The sequence below is a fragment of the Phocoena phocoena genome, chromosome 10 (genome assembly GCF_963924675.1).
Source record: "Phocoena phocoena chromosome 10, mPhoPho1.1, whole genome shotgun sequence".
NCBI classification, from domain to species: domain Eukaryota; kingdom Metazoa; phylum Chordata; class Mammalia; order Artiodactyla; family Phocoenidae; genus Phocoena; species Phocoena phocoena.
The window spans coordinates 33,103,230-33,129,495 of NC_089228.1; the positions used below are offsets into that span (position 1 = coordinate 33,103,230).

The following is a 26,266-nucleotide window of genomic DNA, read 5'->3' on the forward strand; positions in this document are numbered from 1 at the left end:
TTTGTTTGTTGGAAGAGTTTTAATCACATTTTCAATTTCATTACTTTTGATAGACCTATTTATATTTTCTAATTCTTCCTGGTTCAGTCTTGGAAAATTGTACCTTTCTAAGAATTTGTCCATTTCTTTGTGGCTGTCCATTTTATTGGCATAGAGTTGTTTGTAGTAGTCTCTTATAATCCTTTGTATTTCTGCAGTGTCAGTTGTGATTTCTTCTTTTTCATTACTAATTTTATTGATTTGCATCCTCTCCCTGCTAAGTATTTATCAATTTTGTTGATCTTTTCAAAGAACCAGCTTTTAGTTTTATTGATCTTGGCTATTTTTTTCCTCATTTCTGTTTCATTTATTTCTGCTCTGATCTTTTTTTCTTTCTTTCTTTCTAAGGACTTTGGGTTTTCTTTCTCTAGTTGTTTTAAGTGTAGGGTGAGATTGTTTATTTTAGATTTTTCTTGTTTCTTGAGGTGAGACTGAATTGCTATAAACTTCCCTCTTAGAACTGCTTTTGCTGCATCCCATAGGTTTTGGGTCATCATGTTTTCATTGTCATTTATTTCTGAGTTTTTTTTGTTTTTTTTTTTTTTTTGCGGTACGCGGGCCTCTCACTGCTGTGGCCTCTCCCGTTGCAGAGCACAGGCTCCAGATGCGCAGGCCCAACGGCCATGGCTCACGGGCCCAGCCGCTCCGCGCCATGTGGGATCTTCCCGGACCGGGGCACGAACCTGTGTCCCCTGTATCGGCAGGCAGACTCTCAACTACTGCGCCACCAGGGAAGCCCCTATTACTATTATCTTAATTATTTTGGGTTTGTTTTTGTGGGTCTTTTTCTTCTCTTGTATTTCCCACCTAGAGAATTTTCTTTAGCATTTGTTATAAAGCTGGTTTGATGGTGCTGAATACTCTTAGCTTTTGCCTGTCTGAAAAGCTTTTGACTCCTCCGTCAAATCTGAAAGAGATTCTTGCTGGGGAGAGTAATCTTGGTTGTAGGTTTTTCTCTTTCATCACTTTTAAGTATATCTTGCCACTCCCTTCTGGCCTGCAGAGTTTCTGCTGAAAAATCAGCTAATAACTTTATGGGGATTCCTTTATGTGTATTTTTTGTTTTTCCCTTGCTGCTTTTAATATTTTTTCTTTGAATTAATTTTTGTGGTTTGATTAATATGTGTCTTGGTGTGTTTTCCCTTGGGTTTATCCTGTATGGGACTCTGTGCTTCCTGGACTTGGGAGACTATTTCCTTCCCCATGTTAGGGAAGTTTTCAACTATAATCTCTTCAAATATTTTCTCAGACCCTTTCTTTTTCCCTTCTTCTTCTGGGACCTGTATAATTCGAATGTTGGTGCATTTAGTGTTGTCCCACAGGTCTCTGAGATTGTCTTCAATTCTTTTCATTCTTTTTTCTTTATTCTGCTCCCTGGCAGTTATTTCCACCATTTTGTCTTCCAGCTCACTTATTTGTTCTTCTGCCTCAGTTATTCTCTTATTGATTCCTTCTAATGTATTTTTCATTTCAGTTATTGTGTTGTTCATCTCTGTTTGTTTGTTCTTTAGTTCTTCTAGATCTTTGATAATCATTTCTTGTATTTTCTCAATCTGTGCCTCCATTCTATTTCTGAGATTCTGGATCATCTTTACTATCATTACTCTGAATTCTTTTTCAGGTAGACTGCCTATTTCCTCTTCATTTATTTGGTCTTGTAGGTTTTTACCTTGCTCCTTCATCTGTGACATATTTTTTTGCTGTCTCATTTTTTTTTTTTTTAATGCATGGTATTGTGTTCTTGTCTTACTGGTTGTTTGGCCTGAGGCTTCCAACACTGGAGTTTGTAGGCTGTTGGGTAGAGCTGGGTCCTGGTGCTGATATGAGGAACTCCGTGAGACCTCACTCCGGTGATGATTCCCTGGGGTCTGAGGTTCTCTGTTAGTCCAGTGGTTCTGACTTGGAACTCCCACCACAGTAGCTTCGGCCCGACCCCCGGCTCATGAACCAAGATCCCACAAGCCGCGTGGGATGGCAAAGAAAAAAAAAAAAAGAGAAGGAGAGAAAAAGAACAAAGTAAAAAATAAAATTAGACTAGGAAACTAACAGATATCTTAGAAAGAATATAAAAATAAAAATATAGATGAATCAAAAACTGGAAGGTACATCAGGACCACAATAGTGAAAAAGAGGAGGAGGGAAAAGGAAAAAGAAAGGGGGGGTGAAGGCCTTGGCTGTGAAGGGTGGGGCCTAAGCAAGGGTGAGGTTTGGGTGGTGGGTGGGGCCTATGCTTAGTACCCACAGGGCTGGAAAAGGCCCTGGGGTCTGTGGGGGTGGGACTTAGGCTCAAGGAACAGAAGGGACCCAGGCATGCCTCCCACCCGTGGTGTCAGAGGGTAGGGGACCTCACCTGGGAGCCCAGCAGGGGCTCCTGGGCTTCCTGGGCTAGAGTGAGCAGGGCAAACGCCCTCCTCTCCTCTCCTGCTCCTCCGGGCTGGGGGGGTCCCCTTCCACCTGCTTCTCCTGGTCTCCAGGGCCTCCTTCGTATGCCCCCAGGGACCCACACAGTCAGGAGGGGTCTTTGGAGGGCTAGGGACCAGCCTGGGAGCTCAGCAGTCTCCCCGGGCCTGAGTGGGAGGGGCAAACGCCCTCTGCTCCTCTACAGCTCCTCCTGGATGGCTCCTCCCGGGTGGCTCCTCCCACCTGCCTATCCTGATCTCCCAGGCCTCAGAGGCGCCAATCCTGTCTGGCCTCCACTTCTCCCCCCTCAGTACCCCTATGTCCTACCGGTTCACTTTGGGGTTCCTCCCATCTCCTTGGGCGTCAGAGTCCCCCACCAGCAGCCGGCAGGCGCCCTAGGTGTGGGGAGACGCTAACTCTGTGTCTTCCCACACTGCCGTGATCCTTGTTTTTAGACTTTAGAAAGCTTTTCTCAGCAGCATAAATGAGAACAAGCCATCAGCCTGCTGTGAACTGTGTAGATTTTAAAAAACTGTCTATTGAATATAAATTAAATTAGGAAAGAGAAACACAGCTCATTTCTTTTGGACTCAACCTTTTAGATTTTCAATTTACTTTGAAGAATGACTTTATAGGAATGACAACTCTAGGTTTGTTATTGTGTTTTTACTGGGTAATAATGCCCTGTTATATTTGTCAGTGCAGTTTCATTTTATTTCTTTCTACTTTGACTGGGTACCATTTCATTGACAATAAACTGATATTCATTTTATGAGATTGAATTCTTCGCTGTCGAAGAATTCTTGTTCTCAGGCCTACATGACCAGGCTGCTCCCTCTGGGTCACCATACCCATTTGGGAGAATTTACTTGGTAAAATAGTAAAATTTACTTGGTAAATAGTAAATTGGAGCCAAGCTTCTTAGGTAATCATGTGATCCTTATAGCTGTGTATGGTCTACTTGACAAAAGAGTGCCTTATTATTAAATGCCCATGGACTGAACATTGAGTTCTGAGACAGATGAAGAATAGGCCTTGCCTTTTCCGTTTGAATTTCCTGTGGATACCAGTCCTACCAGGTGCATCTAGAAGAGGGCAAGGGGGCATCAGAGAGGGTTGGCTCTCTCTGCACTCTATCCCTGGGGTCTTCTCTAACAGACCCCCATCATCTACTCTCTTCAGCTTCGGCTGTCAGTCATTGGGTTCCGTTCATACTTAGGGTAGTGCTCCATTGATATTTGGGCGGAGGAGATTCTTCAGGGCTAGGGTGAGGGAGAACAGTTGAAAGCAGTCAGCCCTTTGAAACCTCCCCCAAAGTGAAATATCTATTAGAAAACAAACCCTTCTCTTGCTGATTGTGACCATCTTCTGCTGTGTAATCTGTTCTCTAGGTTTTCCTGGCTCATGTGGGGAAATCAGCAATGAGGGGAGTAGATATACTCTTTAGAAGAGGGTTATTTGGGTCAGGGGTATCAGGCTGACATTTATAAGTTACCCACTGTGTGCGAGGGACTGTTGTAAGAGCATTAGGCTTACGAAATCATTGAATATCCCCACCCCCCCGTGAGATAACTTGCCTAGGGTCACACGCTTAGTAAGGGATGCCTCTGTGATGAGAATGCAGCCAGTCTGGCAGCAAAGTCCTTGGTCTTGGGCATCGTACTGTCTTGTTTCTTGACCTGATTTGTCTCAAATGATTCTCATCAGACTGAATGAGGAATAGCCTTATTAAATCATCTCCAAGGAGAGTTTTGCTGGTGGGACCCAGTACTCTACGGTGAAAAGCTAGGACTCTCTTTATCTCTGGGAAGATCCACTTCTCAAGTTTTCAAATCTGAATGCTCCCTGCCCTTTAACACCTTCTTTCTTTAGCTATATTATCAGGTTCTGGGTATATCCAACCGCGCTGGTAAATGATAAATGATGTCACTTTAAGGTGTGTTGACATCATGTGCTTTCACTGAAGGTGGCCTTGTCTCTGGATCCTTGTGCAGCCCCAAACACCACAGAGGAGGTGGGAACAGAAACGAGGGAGATGGGAGGGTACTTACCTCCAGGGAATGAAGGGAGAAAGGACTATAGGTAGGGAGGGGAGGGGGAATCTACTGAGGAGGGAAGTCAAGAAGGAAAGCATGGGGAGGTAGTGGGCATCCTGCTGAAGGGTTTTGGCAAGGACCTAGGCAGTCGTCAAAGCTAGTGGCCAAACTGGTAGGCTGCTCTTGAGGGGATGCTGCAAAATACAACGTCCAAGAGATCTGGCTCATTCTGGAACTAAGTCCTAAGACCATAACCCTACTTGTTGCTCTTTTGCGGGGCGGGGGGAGAGCTAGATTCAAGTAGCCAAGCTGCCCAGAGACTTTCTCTTTCAGGAAGGAATATCGTGCCCCTGATACTCAGCACGTTTGTGCCTGCTGTAAAACTAGCTTTAGACTATTTACGAGAGCTTTCTAAAATGTATAGCTATGCTGAAGTACTGAATGGTGTTTACAGGCTTTAAAAAAAAGTGGGATCATCTCAGTGGTTAAAAGTAAAAGCTTTTATTATGGGAAATTCTGCATGCAGTACTCATTGTCAGCTTCCATTGTGTGTGTGTGGCCCGTCTACTTGTGCAGTCACTTCAGGATCCCAGCTCACTTACCCATGCTTGTCATGACCTTCCTGCAACACTTTCTTTAGGATAACCTTCCAAGAATGTAACTTATCTTATTATTAAGGAGATCACAAGTGGAAACTAAAGGTATGACAAAAAGGGTTTAGTAATGCATTCCAAAATCCATTGCCTGAGGTATTTGGAATACCTGCTATTCTGGTGTGGGGAGCAAGACACTAAGTATGTGTTCACAATATTGCACAAGACATGATTACATTCATATTGTAAGCTAAGTGTGAGAGGGAGGGAACATACTGTAGTCTGCTCTAAGCATTTTACCTGTACTAATTTATCAACTCTTCACAATAGCTCTGTGAGTTACACACAGTTATTTCCATTTTATATGTGAGGTACAGAGAGGTTAAGAAATTTGCCTGTGGTCACACAGCTATAAAGTAGTGGACTTCTGATGGAAACCCAGGCAGTCTGGCTCCAGAGTTTATGCTACTAGCCCCTGCACTGCAGCTGCTCCTGGAAGATTCATATAACTCAGAAATTATCTTCCACAGTGGTTGTACCATTTTACACCCTGAGTTAAACCTACATCTAGTTATTTATCCAAGAGAAATGAAAACATGTCCACAGGGGAAAAGAAAAACTGGTACAGGAATGTTCATTGCAAGCTTATTCTTAGCAGTAAAAATTGGAAACAGCCCAAATATCCACTTAACAAGTGAATAGCTAATCAAACTGTGCTATATTCATAACAATGGGATACTATTCAGTAGTAAGGTAGAGCTTACATACAACAATATGAGTGATACCAAAACCTTACCTTGAGTCAAAGAAGTCAGATACAAAAGAGCATGTACTGCATGATTCTTTGAAGTTCAAGAATAGACAAAACAAATACATGTAGATAAAAGTTAGAACAGAGATTACTTTAGGGCAGGGGGAAGGGACATGAGGCTGGGTGATGGCTAGGCTCTATATTTTGATTAGTCAAAAATCATTGGCTTATGCACTTAGTATCTGTGCCTTTCCTTGTCTGTATTTATACATCACTTAAACACATATGAATACATACAGTAAACTGTGAAAGCTCCCCCTTCTCGAATCCAATTCCCTTTCTCAGCGATAACCATTGTTTATAGACTGGTGTGGAGTTTCCAGGAGTATATATACTTGACATTTCCATTTGTGTGTACATACACATCCCAGTGGGCTTTTATATTTTAACATAAAAAAGGTCAGACTATATGTATTATTCTGCTGCCTGCTTTCTTTTTTGTTTAACAGTACGTCTTGAAGGTTTTTCCGTGTCCATACTTCAGTTTTGCCTTAATGTCCTTAACTAACTTAGGATTCTGTCGTATGAATGTACTTGATTTCTTCAGTCAGTTTCCTTCTGATGGATGACTAGGCATTTTTCACATTTTTACTTTTACGGTGCTACCATGAAAATTGTTGTACACATATATTTGTGCACATGTGCAAGCATTTTTGTAGGCTACTTTCCTAGAAGTGGGTTTGCTTAGGCAAAAGGTATGTACGCTGTGGTGGATACTTACAAATTGGTTTCCAAAAATGCTTTTGTCCATGACATTCCTGACCACATGTGAGACAGCTGGATTCCTGCATTCTCTCCAACAATGGATGTTATCAATCTTTAAAGATTTTGAGAGCAGATGGGTAAAAAATGACATCTTGTTTCTGCGGAGATTTTAAAAGGGAAGTTTTGATCTTCTAGTTTATATGCAAATGTACACATGCCCATAGAGAAACATATGCATCTCCTGTCCTATGCTCCAGGCTATGTAATTCTAGAGAACAGTTCTCTTTCCTTTGGGAAGAAAGAAAAAGAGAGGTACTAAGCCCTCCAACACGGTATGATAAGTGGGAGAAAGTATGGTATTAAAGGCAGGAGAACGAAAAATCATAAAGGTTTAAATAAATGAAAGAGATCTCAAACCTGGTGAAAGTAGTATTTATTCTGAGTTTCATAGAAGGTGTAGGATTTTTGAAAGTATTTGATATGGTTTCTAAGTTCAAACAATATTATAGTATCTATTAGATATTAACATAGAGAGATGACAGTGACATAGGTGCAAGCATTCATTCATTCAAATATTTTTGAGGGCCTGATGCTCTCTCAACAGCAAGTTAGAGAATACTTTCTAATTTTAATTTGATGGATTATTTTAGTGAAAATAGCAAAATTCTGCTTATTTATTCCGTTTTTAAATTTTATTTTATTTGAGGTATAATTTACAATGTTAATTTCTGCCATATATCAAAGTTACTCAGCTATACATATATATATACATTTTTTTGGTATTCTTTTCCATTAGACTTTATTACAGGATACTGAATATTGTTCCCTGTGCTGTACAGAAGGGCCTTGTTGTTTATCCATTCTCTATATAATAGTTTGCATCTGCTAATCCCAAACTCCAAATCCATTCCTCTCTACCCGCCCTACCCCTTGGCAACCACAAGTCTGTTCTCCATGTTTATGAGTCTGTTTCTGTTTCATAGATAAGTTCATTTGTGTCATATTTTAGATTCCACTTCTAAGTGATATCATATGGTATTTTTTTTTCTCTTTCTGACTTCACTTAGTATGATAATCTCTAGGTCCACACATGTTGCCACAAAAGGCATAATTTCATTCTTGTTTATGGCTGAGTACTATTCCATTACACACACACACACACACACACACACACACACACACCCACACCCACACCCACACCAACCACATCTTCTTTATCCATTCATCTGTCAATGGACATTTTGGTAGCTTCCATATCTTGGCTATTGTAAACAGTGCTGTAGTGAACATTGGGGTGCATGTATGTTTTGGAATTATGGTTTTCTCCAGATATATGCCCAGGAGTGGGATTGTAGGATCATGTGGCAACTCTATTTTTATTTTTTTGAGGAACCTCCGTATTGTTGTCCATAGTGGCTGCACCAATTTGCATTCCCACCATCAGTGTAGGAGGGTTCCCTTTTCTCCACACCCTCTCCAGCATTTGTTACTTGTAGACTTTTTTTTTTTTTTTTTTTTTGCGGTACGCGGGCCTCTCACTGTTGTGGCCTCTCCCGTTGCGGAGCACAGGCTCCGGACGCGCAGGCTCAGCGGCCATGGCTCATGGGCCTAGCCGCTCCACGGCATGTGGAATCCTCCCGGACCGGGGCACGAACCCGTGTCCCCTGCATCAGCAGGGGGACTCTCAACCACTGCACCACCAGGGAAGCCCCTGTAGACTTTTTAATGATGGCCATTCTGACTGGTGTGAGATGGTACCTCATTGTAGTTCTGATTTGCATTTCTCTAATAATTAGTGATGTTGAGCATCTTCTCACGTGCCTGTTAGCCATCTGTATGTCTTCTTTGGAGAAACGTCAGGCATTCATTCTTAATATGGTAGCCATTGTTGATCTTGATACCTGTTGGAATTTTTAAATTTAGTCCAAATTTCTTAATGATGGCTGAATTTTGAAAAGTGACATGACTTGCTTTATGAAACTGGTCAATTTAAGGCAAACATTGAAAACTGACCCTATCACTGTGCTCTCCAACTAACCTCTATCCACCCCCCGATCCCGTAACTGCTTTTTAAAAGAAAAACTGTGTCTTGGATATATTTTTAATGGTGTTTCCTTTCACAAATAGTTCACTCCAAAAAAAACTTTCTTTTCCCAAACATGGAGTAGGTCAGTCTCTGGCATAGCCTTGGAATGCCTGAGTTGCCTAGTGGGTGGGAGTTTGGGAAGTGGGTGTCAATGGCACCTTCCCCTGAGGCAGTATTGCCAGAGGGCTTTGCAGTCTGTACCCCCAGGAGCTCTGCCTTCTTAAATTAGAGACAATTGAGATCTGTACTGAGTTTAGCAGGATTTATGCAGTGTGAATTTACTCTTGCAGGTGGTAAGAGGACTGTTAAGTCACTTACAGATTTTATTCTTGGAAATGTCAAGTTTATTAGTAGCAAAACTCACTATGGTCATTCCTTCTAGTGAGCTTCTGTGGGTGCATTTACTCTTCTCCAAGGTATCTCACATTTTTAAATTTCCTGACTTCTCTATCTGCCTCCCTGTCTCTCCTCCTACTCTGTAAATTGCTGCTTCTGACCTGTGCTTCAGGCAAACTTGTGGCTTCCCTTAGGGCCACCTGAGAGAGATTGTGTAGTAGGTGAGGTGCTGATCACCTGTTCCTAGGCACCCCCTACTCCTTACCTCTATCCTACCTCTGGCAGAGCAATTTTTCCTTCCCTTTTTAACTTTCAAGTATGCTTTTACTAGAAGAAACACTTCCAATGCTAGAAATACATTTGAGAACCATAGCATTCCTGCAAAGGAGTTTGAACACTGTGTATGTATCTCTTGATGTTCACGTGTACAGAGACAAGATGGTCATTTTTATCACCTTACTCTGCACTGATCTAATTGGCCCAAATCCTAAGCAGTGCCATTCAAAACCCAGCTTTTCTTTTCTAATCACTGGTGTCCTAAGTAAGACAGTATTTGAAGGGATGGTTGGAGAATGCTGATGATCAGCCTCCATCACAGAGTCTGAACTTCAGCTTCTCGTTTTTCTTAGCTACTCATTCTTAATTCAGGAAAGCTTTCAGGGATTCATGGATTTTGAATTTGTTTTTTTGTTTTTGGATTGAAAAAACATGTAATATCCCAGGAGGTAAGGTCTAATATGTTCAAACTGCTCCAAGAACTATATGGGAGTTTTTTAACAGTGCAAATGATGTTTGTAATAATAATCAATTTTATTTATCACTGGTACTTGCAGGGGAAATATTTAGCAATTAGCTCTGTGTAAGTGTGTATTTCAAAGTAATAAAAATATTTCTTTATAAAGATGTTCTCTAATTAAACCACCTCACTAATATTACTGACCTCTCCATCACATTCTGTTACTGAGCACTGATCTTATTTCCTAAGCAACTAGAAAATGTGCTTGCCCTGGGTTAGCATGAGCTTTGGAACTACTATATTCTTTTTCAATGAGGAAGCAAAAGGTCATTCTTAACATCTTTATAGTAACCAAAAGACAATCTCCTAAAAGTAGATTAGTGAGTAGACTTAGTTCGTAGTTTCATATGTATGCAGTACTGTATCCTGTAAAACTGAGAACTATCAGACAGTGATTATCCGATCCAAATAATGACTAAGAAGATGGCTATTCTATCTCACCTTTTACCCCCTTAATAAGTGCCACCAGGAATACTAAAATCACTGCTTCAGTTGGTTCTGTAAATATTTATAAGGAGCCAAAGTGTTCTGAATATTTTTATTAGCAGGATTTCTAATAGATTTTTTGGCTTAATCAACAATTCTCTTGAACTTCATTTTCTTGGAGTGGGAGGGAGTAGGGGAGTATATAATTTTATGAGAACTAGAAATAAGGGTTTCTCGTTGAGCGTGACTTCCACCTGGTTATTAATGGTTTCCTCTGGACATGTTTGCTGCGTATCATCTAGTTTTCATCTCATTCATAACTTTGCAAGAGCAGTGATTCTCAGTACGCTTCTTTCGGGAGTCAGGGCTCAGTAACAGTCGCTGACTCAGCAATGCTGGGGAGAGGGGACAGAGGGATTAGCAAGGACCCCAAGTGATTCTGCTCTGTGGCTCTCCTTTTCTGGAATCACTGCTTCTGAGCTCTCTGTACTGCCCTCCTGCCTGCTCATGTGTTGGATTAGATTTATAGCAGCTGCTGTCGACATGGTTGCCTAAATCTGTGGAATGTTTTGCTAAACACTACTGGTGAAATAGTCCACATTAAGTCTGTAACTCCCTCCAACACACACACGTTTTTTTAACCTGTCCTCTGTCTTTAGTCTTTTACTCACTTGATCACTTTATGATTTTGCACTTTGACATCCTATAGATTCATTAAGATCTTTTATTCCAAGCACCCGGGCTTTATTTAACATGGTGATTAGCCAAAGTGTTATTCTGTTTGAGCTAAGTGATGACAGTGTATTTGATTGGAGACTTGTAATTATTATTTTAAAATCAAAGTAATAGATTATGATCTCAAAATAGGAATGTGATCCAAAAGAATAATAGTAATTAGAAAAGCAACCACTTAGAAGAAAGTAAATGCCCCATCACAGACCACAGGGGCCTCTGTGCACTGAGTCCCACCTACCTTTGCAGTCCCCTTTCCAACCTCACTTCTCCCCCAACCCCGCCCCTTCCTGCCCACGCTTCCACCCCACCCCACCCCCGCCTTGCCTGGACTAGCCTCACGTCAACCTTCCAGTTTGTAGAAGTAACTGTGGTCTTTCCTGCCTTGGGAATTGCACCTGCTGTTCTCTCTACCTGAGGAACTCCTCCACTAGTGTCTCCTTGGCTGGATCCTTCGAGTCTCACCCATAGTCTCGTCTCCTTAGGGAGGTTTCCCTGGCCACAGTGACTGCAGTCATTCCCACACCCCACTGCCTGTCCACACATAATGCACATCATCATCTCTCACAGCATCCTATTTATTTCCTTCAACATTAGGAATCCTAAGTTGTGTCTCCTTGGTACTTGTCTGTCTCCCCCACTGGACTCCAAGCTCCATGAGGAAGATGAAGACTTTACCTTTCTCATTCACCACTGCAGCCTCACTGCCATTCTGGCACCTGGCATTGAGTGAGTGCTCAAGACGTACTTGTGGTTGAATGAATGGAACATTCTCAGGTCCGAAATTTTTCTGAACCCATAGCAAAATATTCTATACTTAGTATTTCTATTATGATAACACATTATCTTCCACTGGTTGAATTTAACCAAACTGTGCTGACTTTTCTCAGGCATATGAAGGATCAGAATAAGAAGGTGGCCAACCTCAAGCACAATCAACAGTTGGAAAAAAAGAAGAATGCCCAGTTACTGGAAGAAGTCCGCAGGCGAGAGGATAGCATGGCGGACAACTCTCAGCATTTGCAGGTGAGCCCAGCCTTCTCCTCTTAACCCTTAAATAATTGGAGATTGACTCCCTCCAACATATACTCCTTGCTGTGGGAAAATATGCATGGAAATGGTGGACTTGCCTTTGCTCTGAGTCCAGCACTAACAGTGTACTCCCAGGGAGCCCAATAGGTCTTTCCGAGTTCAAAGCATCATTTTCAAAATAGTGCCCAAGAAAGGCTGGCTACGGTGGAGACTACCGTAATGCTACACACAGTCTCTTGGTTCCCGTACCTCACCTTAAAAGGCAAGGGCTGCAGTTATAGATTTGGCAAGAAGCTTCAAACAGAAATGTCTTCCTTTTAGAATTATATTGAACTTGTTTTGGTGTCAGAAGGGAAATGTATGAGTATTATCACAGAAAGTATTTGGAAGAGGATGCATTAAACTGACTTCAGACAGTTTACAGAACTGGTTTTGTTTTGTTCAAAACTCCAAGGCTGTGATCATTATTCTGTCTTTTCTGTGGAATATACTTATCTCTGAATGGATGGCCTATCTCGGAAACCAACCGGCTGATGGAAAACACCAATTTTTCCTCATTAACCATCCCTGTTTTTGGCAAAAGAGCTCTCCCCATGTGTTCAATAAAACATTCAAGCTAAAACAGGGCATTTGCTTTGAAGTCCCTTTATTTATTCCAGTGTGCCTTTAAACAGAGCAGTTCAAGTTCGAGTTGGCCAGAGTTCATGTTAAATTCTGCTTATTAATTAGTGTCTTTCTCTAGTTATATATTAGGTTTCCTCCTTGGAGATAGAAGAAGTTAGATAATTTCAATATGTACTCATAATTCATTTTTTTAATTGACCAAAAGAGAAATAAATAATTATTCCAGAGTAGGAAGTCCAAGGAAATGTCTTGCACAGAACATGGCCCAAGGTGGTTACTTAGTCAGTATTAGTTTCTTTTTTCTCTGTGTCCTGGAGGTGCCTTAATGGTGTCAGTGAAGCCCCTTTACATCGATGCCTGATTTGGATAGCATGATAGTAGCATCAGGTCCTTTTTACACTCCTGGTATCATCTTAAGATGGACTGGTAGTTTATTTGAATCCATGGCTTCCTCAATGTTTTTGACACCCAGGGTTTTGGTTGTTAATTCTCCCATGAATCTTATGAGATGTTATATTAGAGCCTACAAACTGAGATAATAATAACTAAAATTTGCAGAATTTTGTTGCCTTGTCAGACATGTATTCTTATTTATTCCTCAACAATAATGCTGGCAATTTTATATAAGGTAATACTAGAGTCTCAGAAAAGTTATGAAGTGGCGTCCTAGTAAGGGGTGGACATAGATCTGACTTCAGGTCTTCCTGCCTTCAAGAAACTAATGTAGAGGAACAATAACAGTAGTGGATACCATTTATTGAATTTTCAGTGTGCTGTGTACTGTGCTATGTACTTTATAGCACCTATTAAATTCTTATGTCAACTGGGTTAGTTGGGAGTCTTATTTCCAAGTGACAGGAACACAACAACTTGAACTAAGCAAAAAAAAAAAAAAAAGTTGGGGGGAATCTGTTGGCTTAATAAACTGAAAAGACCAGGAGAGGAATTCAGGTCTGACTACATGCAGATATTCAAGCAATGGCATCAGGAATCTGTCTTCATTCTACTCACAGGCATGCTTTGCTCTTTGTTGCCTTGAGTCTCAGGCTGTCCACGGTGATGCCAACTATGGCCACCAGCAGCCAGCCTACATTCTATAAGTGCAGCCACCACATGGGGAGGAGAAAGGATCTTTCTGAGTAATTCTAGCAAAAATTCAAAGGCCGATAGAATAAATAAATTGGCCAGGCCAGGATCAAGTTATATGATTACCTGGAACCTAGGGGGAAAGGGTTAACCTCACCCAAATCTGCTGGGCTGAGATTGAGGACAGGTGATCTCCCACAAGAAAGAGAGGAGTTCTGTTCAGAACAGGTGCTAGGCAGGTAAAATCACAGAGATCCACTATAGCCATAATAAGGGGTATATTCACTACCATTTGATATATGAGAAGAAGAAGGCCGTTAGAGGTTAAGTAACTTGCCCAAAATTATTTAGCTAATAAGTGGCAAAGTCAGGACTGAAATCCAGATCCGACTGTCTTCAAATAGTGAGAGTTCTGGAGAATTAAGAGAGGAAGGTAAGAAAACTGTGGAGTGGCAGAGAGACTTCATGGGATTGATGGGATTGGAGGTGAATAAGTTTGACATGGAAGGGACAGAGCAGTAGAGAAGGCTCACCAGCCAGGAGAACTATCAGAGAAAGTACAGAGGCTGCAGAGAGCAAGGTACAGTCAGAGCACAAAACACAATAGACCAGTTGGTCATGGTGGCAATGAAGTTAAGTGTTGTTGTTACCTTTCTTAGCTGACTCTGGAGCTAGAGTGCCTGGGATTCAAGCTTTAAATTTTACTAGCTGAGCGTCCTTGAGCAGGTTACTTAACTTCCCTAAGCCTCAATTTCCTCATCTGTAAAATGAGAATAATAATTGAATCTACTCCAGAGTTATTGTGAGGATTAAAGAGTCAATGCATATAAAGCATTTAGAACTGTACTTGGCATAAGCTATGGTCAAAATAAGTGTTAATGATGAACTGTTATTATAGTAACAAGGAAAAGATAAAAGAAACATTTTTTAGAATATTTATTACATGCATGGGTATTTATATACTTCTACTCTGATATGCACTGAGCATCAAAGTTTTTGTTTTTTCTATATATAGTAATTTTTTCTTAGAACACATCTAGTTATGGAAATTAATGTCTTGTTTTGGCCCATGAACTTAAGTATAGCAGTATTTTCATGAGGGGCCTTGATAACTACCTCATAGACATATTCATAAAAGATAGCATGGTCTGGAATTGCTTAGTTGCATTCCTGACCACCCCAAATAAAGGATAGCATTTGAAATGCAATAAAAAGTAATCACGATTAATTTTGATGAAAATGTCTCTGGTTAAGGTTAATAGAGAGTGAAACTCCCACTTTCCTGGATTGTTAAGCAGATGTACTCAGATGCAGTAATTACTGCCTTCTGAAGACAGAACTTTCCTTTCTGGGGGCACTTGATTTTTCAGTATTGCTGTTGTTTTAAGTACTTCCTGTTTATAAGTTAGCCTATTAATCCCTTTAAGGATCAGTCAACTGGGTTTGGTTGGTTGGTTGGTTGACTGGTTGGTAGATGTGGGATTGGCACTTACTAAATGTGATTGATTCTACACCAGCATTTTGTAATGGTTGGACACCCTGACTTCATGATTTCAACCAACCAAATAGGTATTACATCCAGAAAAATCTCAGGTAAAGTACTGCCTGCAATAATAATAGCTGTTCACTTAGGCTCCAAAGAGAGGTCAAAGAGATTCATCCAGTTGGTATGAAAATTGGAGACAAATTTGAATGTAGATAGAGTGACCATGTTATTTATTTTCCAAACCAGGATGTAGGCAAAAACTGGGCCATTTCAGTCAAACCTAGAAATATAGTAATGCTAAGAAATGTTTCACAAGCTCACCCGTCTTTAGTTGCTAAGTTTATAGTTTTATGTCAGGAATTGCAAACTCAAATGCCTTCAGGGTCCAAGCTGTTCATATAAGTAAGAAACATGTTTGCATGTAAGAAAATTTATGACGTCTGGTTCTTTCAGCTTGTATTTTTTTTTTTTTTTGGTAGAGATGTATCAGTTAGCAATTGCCATAATAATGCTGTGTAGCAAATCACCCCCAAACTCATTGACTTTAAAGCATTAGTAGTTATTCTCACAGATTTTTAGGTGGACAGAGTAGCTCAGTTGCTCCAGGGTGGCCTAGTGTGGGCACGTCTGCTTCTCACTCAGGTCTGTGGGTGGCCAGGGCAGCTCTGTTCCACATGTGTTTAGTCTGAGACTCAGGCTGGAGGGGCATCAGCAACCCAAGGGAAACTCTTCTGATGACGGTAGCAGAGGCACAAGACAGTAAGCAAAAGCATGCTAGGCCTCATAAGGCCTAGTCTTTAACATTATGATTTTTCACCCCACTTCAAGACACATGTATAAGCTAATAGTCAAGGATTGGGGAAGTGTACTCTGTCCATGAAGAGAACATTGTAAAGAAGTAGATACAAGGAAGGGTGAAGAATTGAGACCCGTCACTCAATCTGTTAAAAGAGATAAGGTTTGGAGAAACATTTCTCTATTATAGGAAAAACAATAACATAAATATAATGAAAAATTACAGCTACAGTGGCCTTAGTTTATGGATGTAATTGAGAGTGAAGGAGACTGAGGGAACTCAAGAGCCCATGCCTCATCGAAAGGAGTTGGGACCACTAAGCTTTGGCTGGATGTTGCCACAAAGGTGGGCCTAGGGTTGAGGGACCTTCTGTCTGTCATAAAATGTGAATTTTTATGTGCAATCCATGGAGTTTAGAAAATTGGTTCAATTTTTTAAAGCACTCTATGAGTCCAGTGAAGCAAGTGCTGGTGAATTGACCATTGGTTTGCAGCCTCTGTTACACAACCTCATGCTCTGATCCCACTGGTTTCATGTGGTATAAATAAAGAGACTAAGAGTGCACCCTAGCTAGATCAGCTTGACGCATCGAAGACAGACGGCAGTTCAGCGTGTTTGTGTGAGGGTTTTTTTTGTGTGTCAGAAAATACCTTGAGTAGCTTGAGTTATTGTTCCCCAGAGGAATACCCACAATCTATAGGAATAGAGAGTGTTCTTAATTTAAGTTCTAAAAAAATTTTTTTTTGAGAATTGGCAAAGAGAGCAGGAAGGGAAAGATAAAGAACCATGGAGCTGAACTGTCTGGTGTTCCAATAGTGGCCCTTATTATTTTTAGCTCAGGACCTTGAGTAAGGCAGAGAATCTCTCTGACCGTCACTTTTTTCATCTGTAAGTGGGGATTACACTCTCTACGTCCATGGGTGGGTTAAATAAGATGAGGTTTATGAAAGAGCCTAGCATAGTACCTGATGTGTGTGGCATTCAGTTATTAGAGCTTTCTCCCAGAGAGACTGATAATGAGCTTTCAAACATAGAAGACAGTGACCATTGGGAGTATCACCCAACAAATACTTTGCAATTATTTTACACTGATGAGTAATACAGATATAGAGCACACACCAGTAAATGAAAGTTTCCAATAAAGCATTAAAAAACCATTTTGGCCAATAGGAGGAAAAATTAAAACATTTTTCAAGTTTATGTTGAATTGTGTGTGAAAGTAAGATGTGAAAGATCATGATTTTCTTGTATAATTCTTTAGAACTGTTTCCCAGGACACAGATTATAGAGCATAATATTTATGACTGGCCTTGGAGCTTTGGGCTTCTGTGTATCCCACTAGAGCCCACATGAACATTTTTCAACAAGGTGTTTTGCCGAAGATTCACCCTAAATCGTCATTACCAGAATGGGGTGCATTCCCCACCTGCCGACCTCTAGCTATTTCTTGCTGAGTAAATATGCCAATTTGAAGTCCCAGTGGACATCTTTGTAGATTTTGGCTGCATTTTTCCCTGTGCAGCTTATCGAGTTAATGAACTAACATTCTAAGAAATACATGCGCCAATATTTTATGCTTCTTTTCTGTTGTATGTCTGCAGAATTCTCTTCAATTTATTGCTTGAAAACTAAAGTCTGTTCTTGTATGCTTCCGTTTCCAAATTATAGGTTCCCAGGGAACTGTAAAGTTTCTTCTCTGCCAGTGGTTAAACGCAAGTGTGATCAGTTTAAAAAGCAAATGAATGTTCCCATTTGTTCTTGTCCTTTTAGTAAAGTTCTAAAAAATAAAAAAAAAAAACCTAGAAAGACAATTTTATTTTTCAATTTGTGCAGCTCTGTGCCTCCATATCTTTTTTCCAATGGGACTTCCTTTACTTTGCTCCTCCAATTAGAGTTGGAATCGGCTAACAGAGGGAGTGTAACAAACAACATAAACCTCAAAAATGCGTAGATTTCAGCAAAACATATAGTTCTTTATGAAGTTCCCAAGCTTTGCTAAGTTTTTTCTTCACAGAGGGACACGGGTAGGTTTTTAAGCAGCAGTTTTTAAGCCTCATATCTATACATTCATCTCTCTAAGTCACTGAGTTAAGTTCAATTCCCTAAGCTTAAAATTGTTACTGTAACTGTGATCTATGTTCATGTGTTATGGTACACTTCTAACGACTGCCATTGGAAGAAACCTGACCAGCAGAGTTAAGAGATTCATCATTGTCAAAATATGATTATTTAGTTCCTAGTTTTCCATGGCTGTTCTGTTGGCATGGTGTAGAGTGATTTAGGAAGGCTCCATTTCAGCCGTCTTGTTCAACATATGGAAAGATGAGAAAAGTCATCCTAACATAGGTTTAAAAGAAAAATCCACATTTGTTCAAATTTTCATTAGAACTTAATATGTTTTTTTTAATACTCCGAGGTGTTTTATTTCTTTTGTCTTGTGATTTTCTACCTTGATGGGTAGAGATTGGGAAGTTCCATTAAATTATGGATAAATTCCATCGTGTTGTTGACATGTGGACTGAGCTTCATCCAACATTTCCAAATCTGTTCATGGTTTCAGACGATGAGAAATACTCAAGTATTTGCAGGTCTGCGGAGGACACAGAACATTGACGAGGGGGACTGCCGGTTAGTACAGAAGTGCTTTCTTTTCTTGGGGATTTATTTTGACATTTGTTTTTCTTTCACACTATAATCCCCCACGAGCCAAAAAATGACTTTTGTTGTAGCAGGTCCCTGTAGGCATTCTCAGAAAATCTTATTTGACAATCAGTTTCTAGTAGCCTTGAGTTGAAGTCAGTTACTCTTTGTAGTAAGGCACAGACTGTCAGGGGTGACAAGGCATCCTGTGCAATGTATTTGGGAGCTAACCATTTGTTACAAATGCTCCAAGAAGCCAAGTGAAATCGTGTAAATAAAACTGTTGTATGTGGAGTTTTTCTTCTTTCCTCCCAATAAAGTATTACTTGTTTTTCCAGACGTGCAGTAACTTGCATATTTCTTCTGAGAAATGTCTTCTGCTTTTTCCTGAGGATTTGTGACCTAATCCTCCACTTCATATAGGCCCTCTGTACAAACACAATATATTTCTGTGGAAAAGAGGGGTTTACCCTTAATCAAGTGTTGCCTAATCTACCTACTAAATTACCCCCTGGAGACAGAGTGGAGTTCATTATTCTTTGCTGCAGGGTTTTCATGTTTCGCTCCATTTGTGCCTCTTCGGCAGTTCTCAGCAAAGTGGATGTTTGTCAAAGACAGAAGATCCTGCAGAATGAAATGTAACATATTTGTCAGATGAAATCACTGTTAAAATGGGAGTAGCGTCTTGAATGGTCTGGAATAACAAAGCTTGAGGGGATGGGGGCTGGGAAAAGAAATCTTGCTAGAATGATCTGATAATCTTATTCATTTAGGTGGAGGTTCCTTAGGAGGATGAGACTTTTTTTTAATATTATCCCATTTTTGTGCCTTTGGTCCCAGAAATACAAATTGATAAGGGGAAGGCAACCTGCATCCTAGTGTGATCTCCAGTGAGAATTAGACGCAGACATAGATGTGCCAAAGGAAGGGTGTGCTTCAGCTCTAGGGAAAGGGGGGCTTGCTTTGTAGAGTCTGCTTTTCCTCTGTTTAACTTTGACCTCTGGGTTTATTTTGAGGTGAGGTTTGGGCTGTAAACTGGAGACATCATTTTTAAATGTTTATTAAAATCACTGCTGGTGATCAAGTTAGCCAATAATAACAATAATGCAGCTCAGCTAGAGCCCTGCGTGCTTCTCAAAGTTCTTTCATGGGGTGATATTCCTTTCCCAGGTGAAAGTTTGTGAACCAGAAATCATGCTTTAAAAGCCACTGAGAAGTGAGATTTTTAAGGTGTGTACTTGGGAGTATGTTTTTCTTCTATTCTGCTTGAATCCATACCATGTGCAGTATAACTTTCAAAGTAGACACAACGAAGGCATTACTACACTTTGAAGGCAAGGGGACTGGAAGAAGAAAAAAGTTCTGATGGCACACCTTACTATTTTTTCAAAGGTAGAATTTACATAATGACTCGCGCACGTGGGATTCTGGGATTCGGTAATCCCTAGGGGCAATCGTGTTCAGCATGCATCAAAAAAGCCAGTCCAGTTAAACCAGCTCTTCCTGGCCAGGGTAACTATGGCAGGTTTACCCTGAGATATGGCTACCAGGGGTTAGTCATGGGGGCACCTACAGATCACAGTGCATGTCACCCTGACATCAATAACCTCTTTCTAATAGATGTTGGTATTTCAGACCATCGCTGGCCAATGTGGAGACCTGGGCATGGTTAATTTAAAAAAATGTTAACTTTGACTTACGGCTTGTCCAAAGCATTGCTAAGCTGTATATTCAAACACTCCAGATTATGGAAATGACAATCAATGACATGGGCAATGATTTAGATGGAAATCTTGCAAAAAAAAAAAAAATACAACTCTAAAATCTTGTTCCTATTCACTTAATAGTCTCTCCTGTAATACGTGTTTGGGAAGTTGGTGATCTGGATTTATGACATTTTTAATTTCTCTGCTCTTACACTCTCCCTCACTTCTTATTTATGTTGCCTGAAAAAACCCTGCAAGGTTAAGCCATCATAAGTTTTTCTTACTAGAAAGGACCATAGACTTTGTTTAATACCAGCCCGTTGTTTTGCTGATGAGGAAAGTAGGGCCCAGCAAAGGCAAACGACCTGCCCAAGATCCCAGAAGGAGTTATTGGCCAAAGGGAGACCAGACCCCAGGCCTTCTGCATTCTTGTCCAATGCTGTTTGTGCAGACCTCTGGTTCCATAAGATACATCTGCCTTTAGTAGGATTTGAACCATTAACCCAAAGGTCCAAAGATCAGGCCTGTGCTCCCTCAGTGCTGGATTTTAGATTGACTGTCTAAGACAACATAAAATTACCCCTCACAATAAACTAAGCTTTATGCATATTTTATAAACAAGATATTCTTTCAAGATAGAATAAATAAAGAAGTGGCAAATTGGCAGTGAAGAAAATTGCTATGAGAACTGTCTGTGAAGCTTAGGATACTTTAGATGATAAATAAAAATTGGTTTAAGTTTTTCTATCTTTGCCACTTTTTCTCATTCACAGAGTCTGGTCACCCATAAAGAGACTCAGGAAGTCTCTTATCATGGAAAACAAGTATGGATTGCTTAGAGAATTCAACAGTAACAACGATAGCTGCTACTTTTTACTGAGCAATGAACTAGGCCAAGGATAATGTCTTTGGTTGAGTTCCTTGGGAAATGTAGAATCTGAGATTAATATGCAGGGGGTTGGTTGGGAGTGCTCTCAGGAAGGGAGGGAAGCAGGATTGGGCACGGGAAGAAACTGAACTGTAGTGTAGTTGTAGCAAAAGCCTCAGCAGTTCCTATCAGTTCTTCTGGAGTTGGGGTGGCCTTTTGGATGGAGTTGAGCCCAGTTGAGATGAGAGGGCTGGGCCTTTGTAACCCCTCATCAACAGTCAATGGATGCACATAACCCCTGGGGAGGGCAAGGCAGCTCTCAGGGAGGGCATGTCCCTGGCAGCTGGGGAGCGAGTTTCTCAGCCCTGAAGAGGAATCTGGGCAGCGCACCACTGCATCTACAGCCAGTATCCAGTATGTATGTTGCCCTCTCCCCTTTGACACCCACAACAGACAAACACATCTGATCTCAGGATTCTTGCCCACCCAGCTTTCATAATTTTCTCAATACAAGCAGCTGTTAAAAACCAAGCCTAGTTGGCCAAATTGCTCTGTATACACATTGACTTGTTTGAACTTCCCAGCAAACAAATCAGACTGCTACCATCTTTGAAGCCATTTTTACAGGTGAGAAGATTGAGACTTGGTGATGTTAAACAAGAGAAAGAGCTGGCATTTTTCCTCAGGTCTCAACTACAGTAACTATAGCAACAGTGAAAATAATGGTCAGGCTACTCCAAAAACAGGTAGAAAAGTTAGATGACATAACCTCGGGTAAGGAGGCTTCACATGGATTTTATAGAGTACTGGTTAAACTTCTTTTAATTAATGGGATAGACTTAAATGCTTCTTAAAAGCTTCTAAAGCTCTGCCTTCATGTTGCCTCAGTTCAGCAAGCAGTCCCACTGGTGTTTTTTGAGGACTTTTGTGTGCTGGGTGCTGTGCTACCTGCTGGGCATTTAACAATCAGTATGATAAAATTCTTTTACCCTTGAATATCTCAAGATCTTTTCTTCTGACTAAAGGTGTTTTTCCCAGGCATCTTATTTGCAGCAGCTTCTGTAAGTAAAGTAGAGAGTGTGTTCCTGGGCTGTTGCTTGTTCCGGGATGGAAGGTTTGAAAGAGGTAACAATGAGGATGTTTCTGTAGCTGCAGACTTGGTGAGCCACAGCAGAAGCTCCAGAAGGCCTTATGTAGCACAGCTCTGCAGTGGGGCTTCTAGTGTCTGAGTGAGCAAGAGATGAAAGTACCAAGGGAGTTGAGGATCTGGATTCTATTCTAGGCTCGGTCTATAATTAGCTGTGTGACTTTGAGCAAGGGATTTTTGTTCTCTCCGAGTCTGCTTTTTTGTCTACAAAACAAGAGGCTTATATTGGGATAAGGGCCCTTTCAACTCTGAAATCCTGGGGTCCTGGGACTAACTGAAGGATGCATACATGTGATGAATTAAAAGTGCCATCTGAGAGGGTAGTTCATGGTCCCACTGTCAATGCTGCTGCCCACATAGAGCGTTCGTGTCAGTGGTAGGGATGTCTTCGAGTTGGGAATCCAGGAAAATGGGGGAAATTCGTCTCCTTCAGTACCAGCCCTGTAGTATAATATGTGGTTTTAAATATTTATTCGAAGAACTCATTCTGTTTTCCATCTGAATTGCAAGGACTGCCATTTTTTGAAGACTTTTGTAGGGTGCACTAAAATATTGTTTTCTTTCTTTAGAGTAGTCGGTTATAATAATACATCCACCAATTGTTACTTTTTTGGTATAAGATAAAGATTAGCACTGTGACAGTCTGGACACAAGATAAACAATGCAGGAACTCCTCAGAATTGACCTACTTGGGTTACAGACTTATTTCTCAAGGGCAGGAGCTATGTGGCTTTTAAATGTAATTATTTGTGAAGTAGACTATTATTTTAATAAGCCACTATGTCAATAGAGGCTGTTTCCCCCCCTCAACTGTGTGGGTCATACTGAGCTGTGGGAAAATAGACAAAGAATAATTTGACAAAAACCTGGTTGATATTATCTAGGTTTACATTTCCCAAACACATTTATGAAAGTGAAGTTCTATGAGATACTATTAGAAAAAAGTGTTCAGTTTGTCAAATGCCTTTGGAAAATAATAGGTACTATCTCCCTCACTTGCAGAGTCACGGTGCATATTAGCATATTAAAGACAGTGAGAAGTGCTGGGATCAAGAAAACTGTTTAATGTTCTTTAAAATGTCTCCAAATCATTTGACAAAAGAAATCCCCCCCACCCCCGCCCCTGAACAGCTATTAACATTGCAAAGAATTAGTATTTTATGAGACTTGGGCAAATGCTGATAGAGGCAGTTTACAACGCTGATAGCTGAATTTTGCAATCAGCTCTTTGATTGCAGGTTGAGGTTGAACAAACTCTATAATGATGCTTTATTAAGCATTCTATTACCTTTGCTGAATAAAAATTCACCTGGGCATCTTAAAATGACTTTACACCTGCTACTTGATTAAAAAAATAGTTCTGTTAGAAAGATTGGCCAAGAAAGTTCTACTTCTGATATAGTTTTTAAAAAATTGCACCTCATTAAAAACGTTGATGTGAAGCAAACTTGAAAAATGTTTATGATAGGCATAGTAGCATTTCCTTCTCTCACCCTGTGACTCTGGGATCTGCCCTGACTTCTGATTATAAGCTCACATTATGCTATGCCCCAAATCCAAATTTGATAAAGAATATTTTGGAGGAAGAGATGGAAATTATTCCAGCCTTAAAATATAAAATTGAATTTTTAAGGTATCCACTGTTAATTCTCACTTGGATGCAGTTTTGCCCTCTTCCTACTAAAGCAGTTCATTGGCGGTGTGGAATATAGTGCTTTAGGTTCCTGTCATGCTGTCGAAATCAATTATACGGGTTGAAAATGAAGCGCAGAGCGTCCCTGTGTCATTAGTTGCAGGCTTGTTTCTGTTTTGGTTGTACATTTTTGGCTGTGAAAGGATCCTTATGAGAAATTAGAAAACTGCAAATTTAAAAATGTTAACAGTTAAACAATATAACATTGATTGTATGTCTCCTGGGTGCCTGAGTCCGATCGTAAATGGGCCTATAATCTCTGAATGAAGTGCACCTCTCTTAACCTGGCTTAATGATGGCTTTACCGTTTTACTCATCTTACAAAATTATTTACCCCCGTACCCTAAATGGGGAATTAAGGCCGTACGAGACTGTGGCTTCGTTCACCTGATTAAAGTTTTCACCTCACAGGAATCACCACCGTCCAATGTTTGAGACCAGGGTTGTAGTTAAAATTGCATCTTTAGGGACTGTGATGTCTGGGTGATATATTACAAGAGGAGGGAGAACCCTCTTTTCAGTTTTAACAGATTCTATAATGTTTTTAATTCTTAAAGCTTTTTAACCATATAAAGATAAGGTCATTTCTCTATATTTTAAATGCTGATGAAATGAAAGTTTCATTCATTCCACAGCCATTTGTGTCAGGCTCTGTACTAACCTCTTGGGTTTCTGAGACTAGGTTCTTGCTTCTCCGTCACCCTGTGTAATGGACGGACATAACCATGACGACATACTCATAATGTAAGATGTACTAGGAGATGGGGGAGAGATTTTTTTGTGGTTTAGACTAGGCAACAGTACAAGTACAGCAGATGAACATTCGAAGCAAAAGCAGCTTGAATTTGCTCACCTAAGGCAGCTCCTGCAGCTTTGTTGGCGTTTCCTGCAAATGTCCCCAGGATGAGGGCTGGGCCCCCTCCCTATTTCTGATGAGTACATTCCAACATTTATGAATCTGAAAATATTATCATATATACCCAAATATAAGCCACCCTGATTACAAAGCTACCTACTCTTTCTCAAAGAGACGTTTCAGAAAAAAAATTTTTCAAGTTTGAATGTATAAACTTATAGGGGTATGGATAAAATCGTCAAGATGTCTACTTATGATGTTTATTTTGTTAATTTAGTTACATCCAAAATCATTTATTACTTTTTGCCACTCTTGTATTTAATAGCATACTCACTCACTCTCCACAAGCATCCTCTGAGAGTCAGTGACATCCCTGGAGGGACTTTTCCATCAGCAGGTACAGTCTTCCCAGTCTAGTTGCCTTCACCTCTGAGTGGTTTGACCCTTTTATCTCTTTATCATGCAGATTGCTTTTTTTAAGATGTGTTACCACACTGGTTAAGGTCATGGACTTCTGGGTTGACTCCCGGTGTTGCCATTTGCTAGCTGTGTGATATACGGCAGGTTAAGTTTCTGGATCTCAGGTGATGACAGCACCCACCTCCTAGTACTGTGGTCGTTTAGGAAACAGCCCACAGCACAGAGTAGGTGTTTGCTGGTGCCGTGATGGCGCTGATGAGGATGATGTCATATTGTTGTTCAACACTTAACGCTTTTGAGGGCTCCCTGGAGACCTTACCAGAGTCTGCAGTGCCCTGTGCCATTGGCCCTGGCTTTCTCTGGGAACCCCTCTCCTCCCACTGGCTCCTTCTCTGACTACTCTAGCACACGAGTCTCAAGCCTGCCCCGCCCTTAGGTCTTAGAACCTGCGGTTCCCTTGACTAGAACATTCTTTCTTCAGATATGTGTGTGACTTACTTCTTTACTACTTACAGGTCTCTGCTCAAATGTTATCTCCCCAGAGAGCCTTTCTCTGAATGCTCTTTCTAATTCATTGTTCTCGTCATTCTTTATGTCCCAACCTTACTTTATGTTTCTTCATCGTGCATATCACAGCCTAAATATAATAATGTACAGTTATTTGTGAACTTGTTTCCTAGCTGTCTTTCCTGTGACCACATGGGACTTGGTCCATCTCCCTCACTAGAATATAGGATTCTCTTATGTTTCCAGAACCGTGTTGACCCATGGTAGGCATTCAATAAGCATTTTTGACTAACTGAATAAGTGAATTATTGTAAGTAAGCAGAATGGATGAAAAGATCCCGTGGCATTTCTGTGGATTGTGAGTGGCTGCCTGGCACAGAGTAGAGAAGGACTGGGGAGTTGCGTCCAGGAGGAAAGAGAAGAGTGCTAATGCTGGTCAGCAGCG

The 26,266-nt window shown here is 40.7% G+C and overlaps 1 protein-coding gene across 1 annotated transcript in view; it reads left to right on the forward strand.

Annotated features, from left to right (window-relative positions):
• Positions 1-26,266, forward strand: part of ERC2 (ELKS/RAB6-interacting/CAST family member 2) — a 736,860-nt gene that overhangs the window by 465,464 nt on the left and 245,130 nt on the right. The window contains exon 13 of the mRNA XM_065885901.1: positions 11,851-11,986. Within this exon, the coding sequence (XP_065741973.1) occupies positions 11,851-11,986 (136 nt within the window). The remainder of the gene's footprint in view (positions 1-11,850; positions 11,987-26,266) is intronic.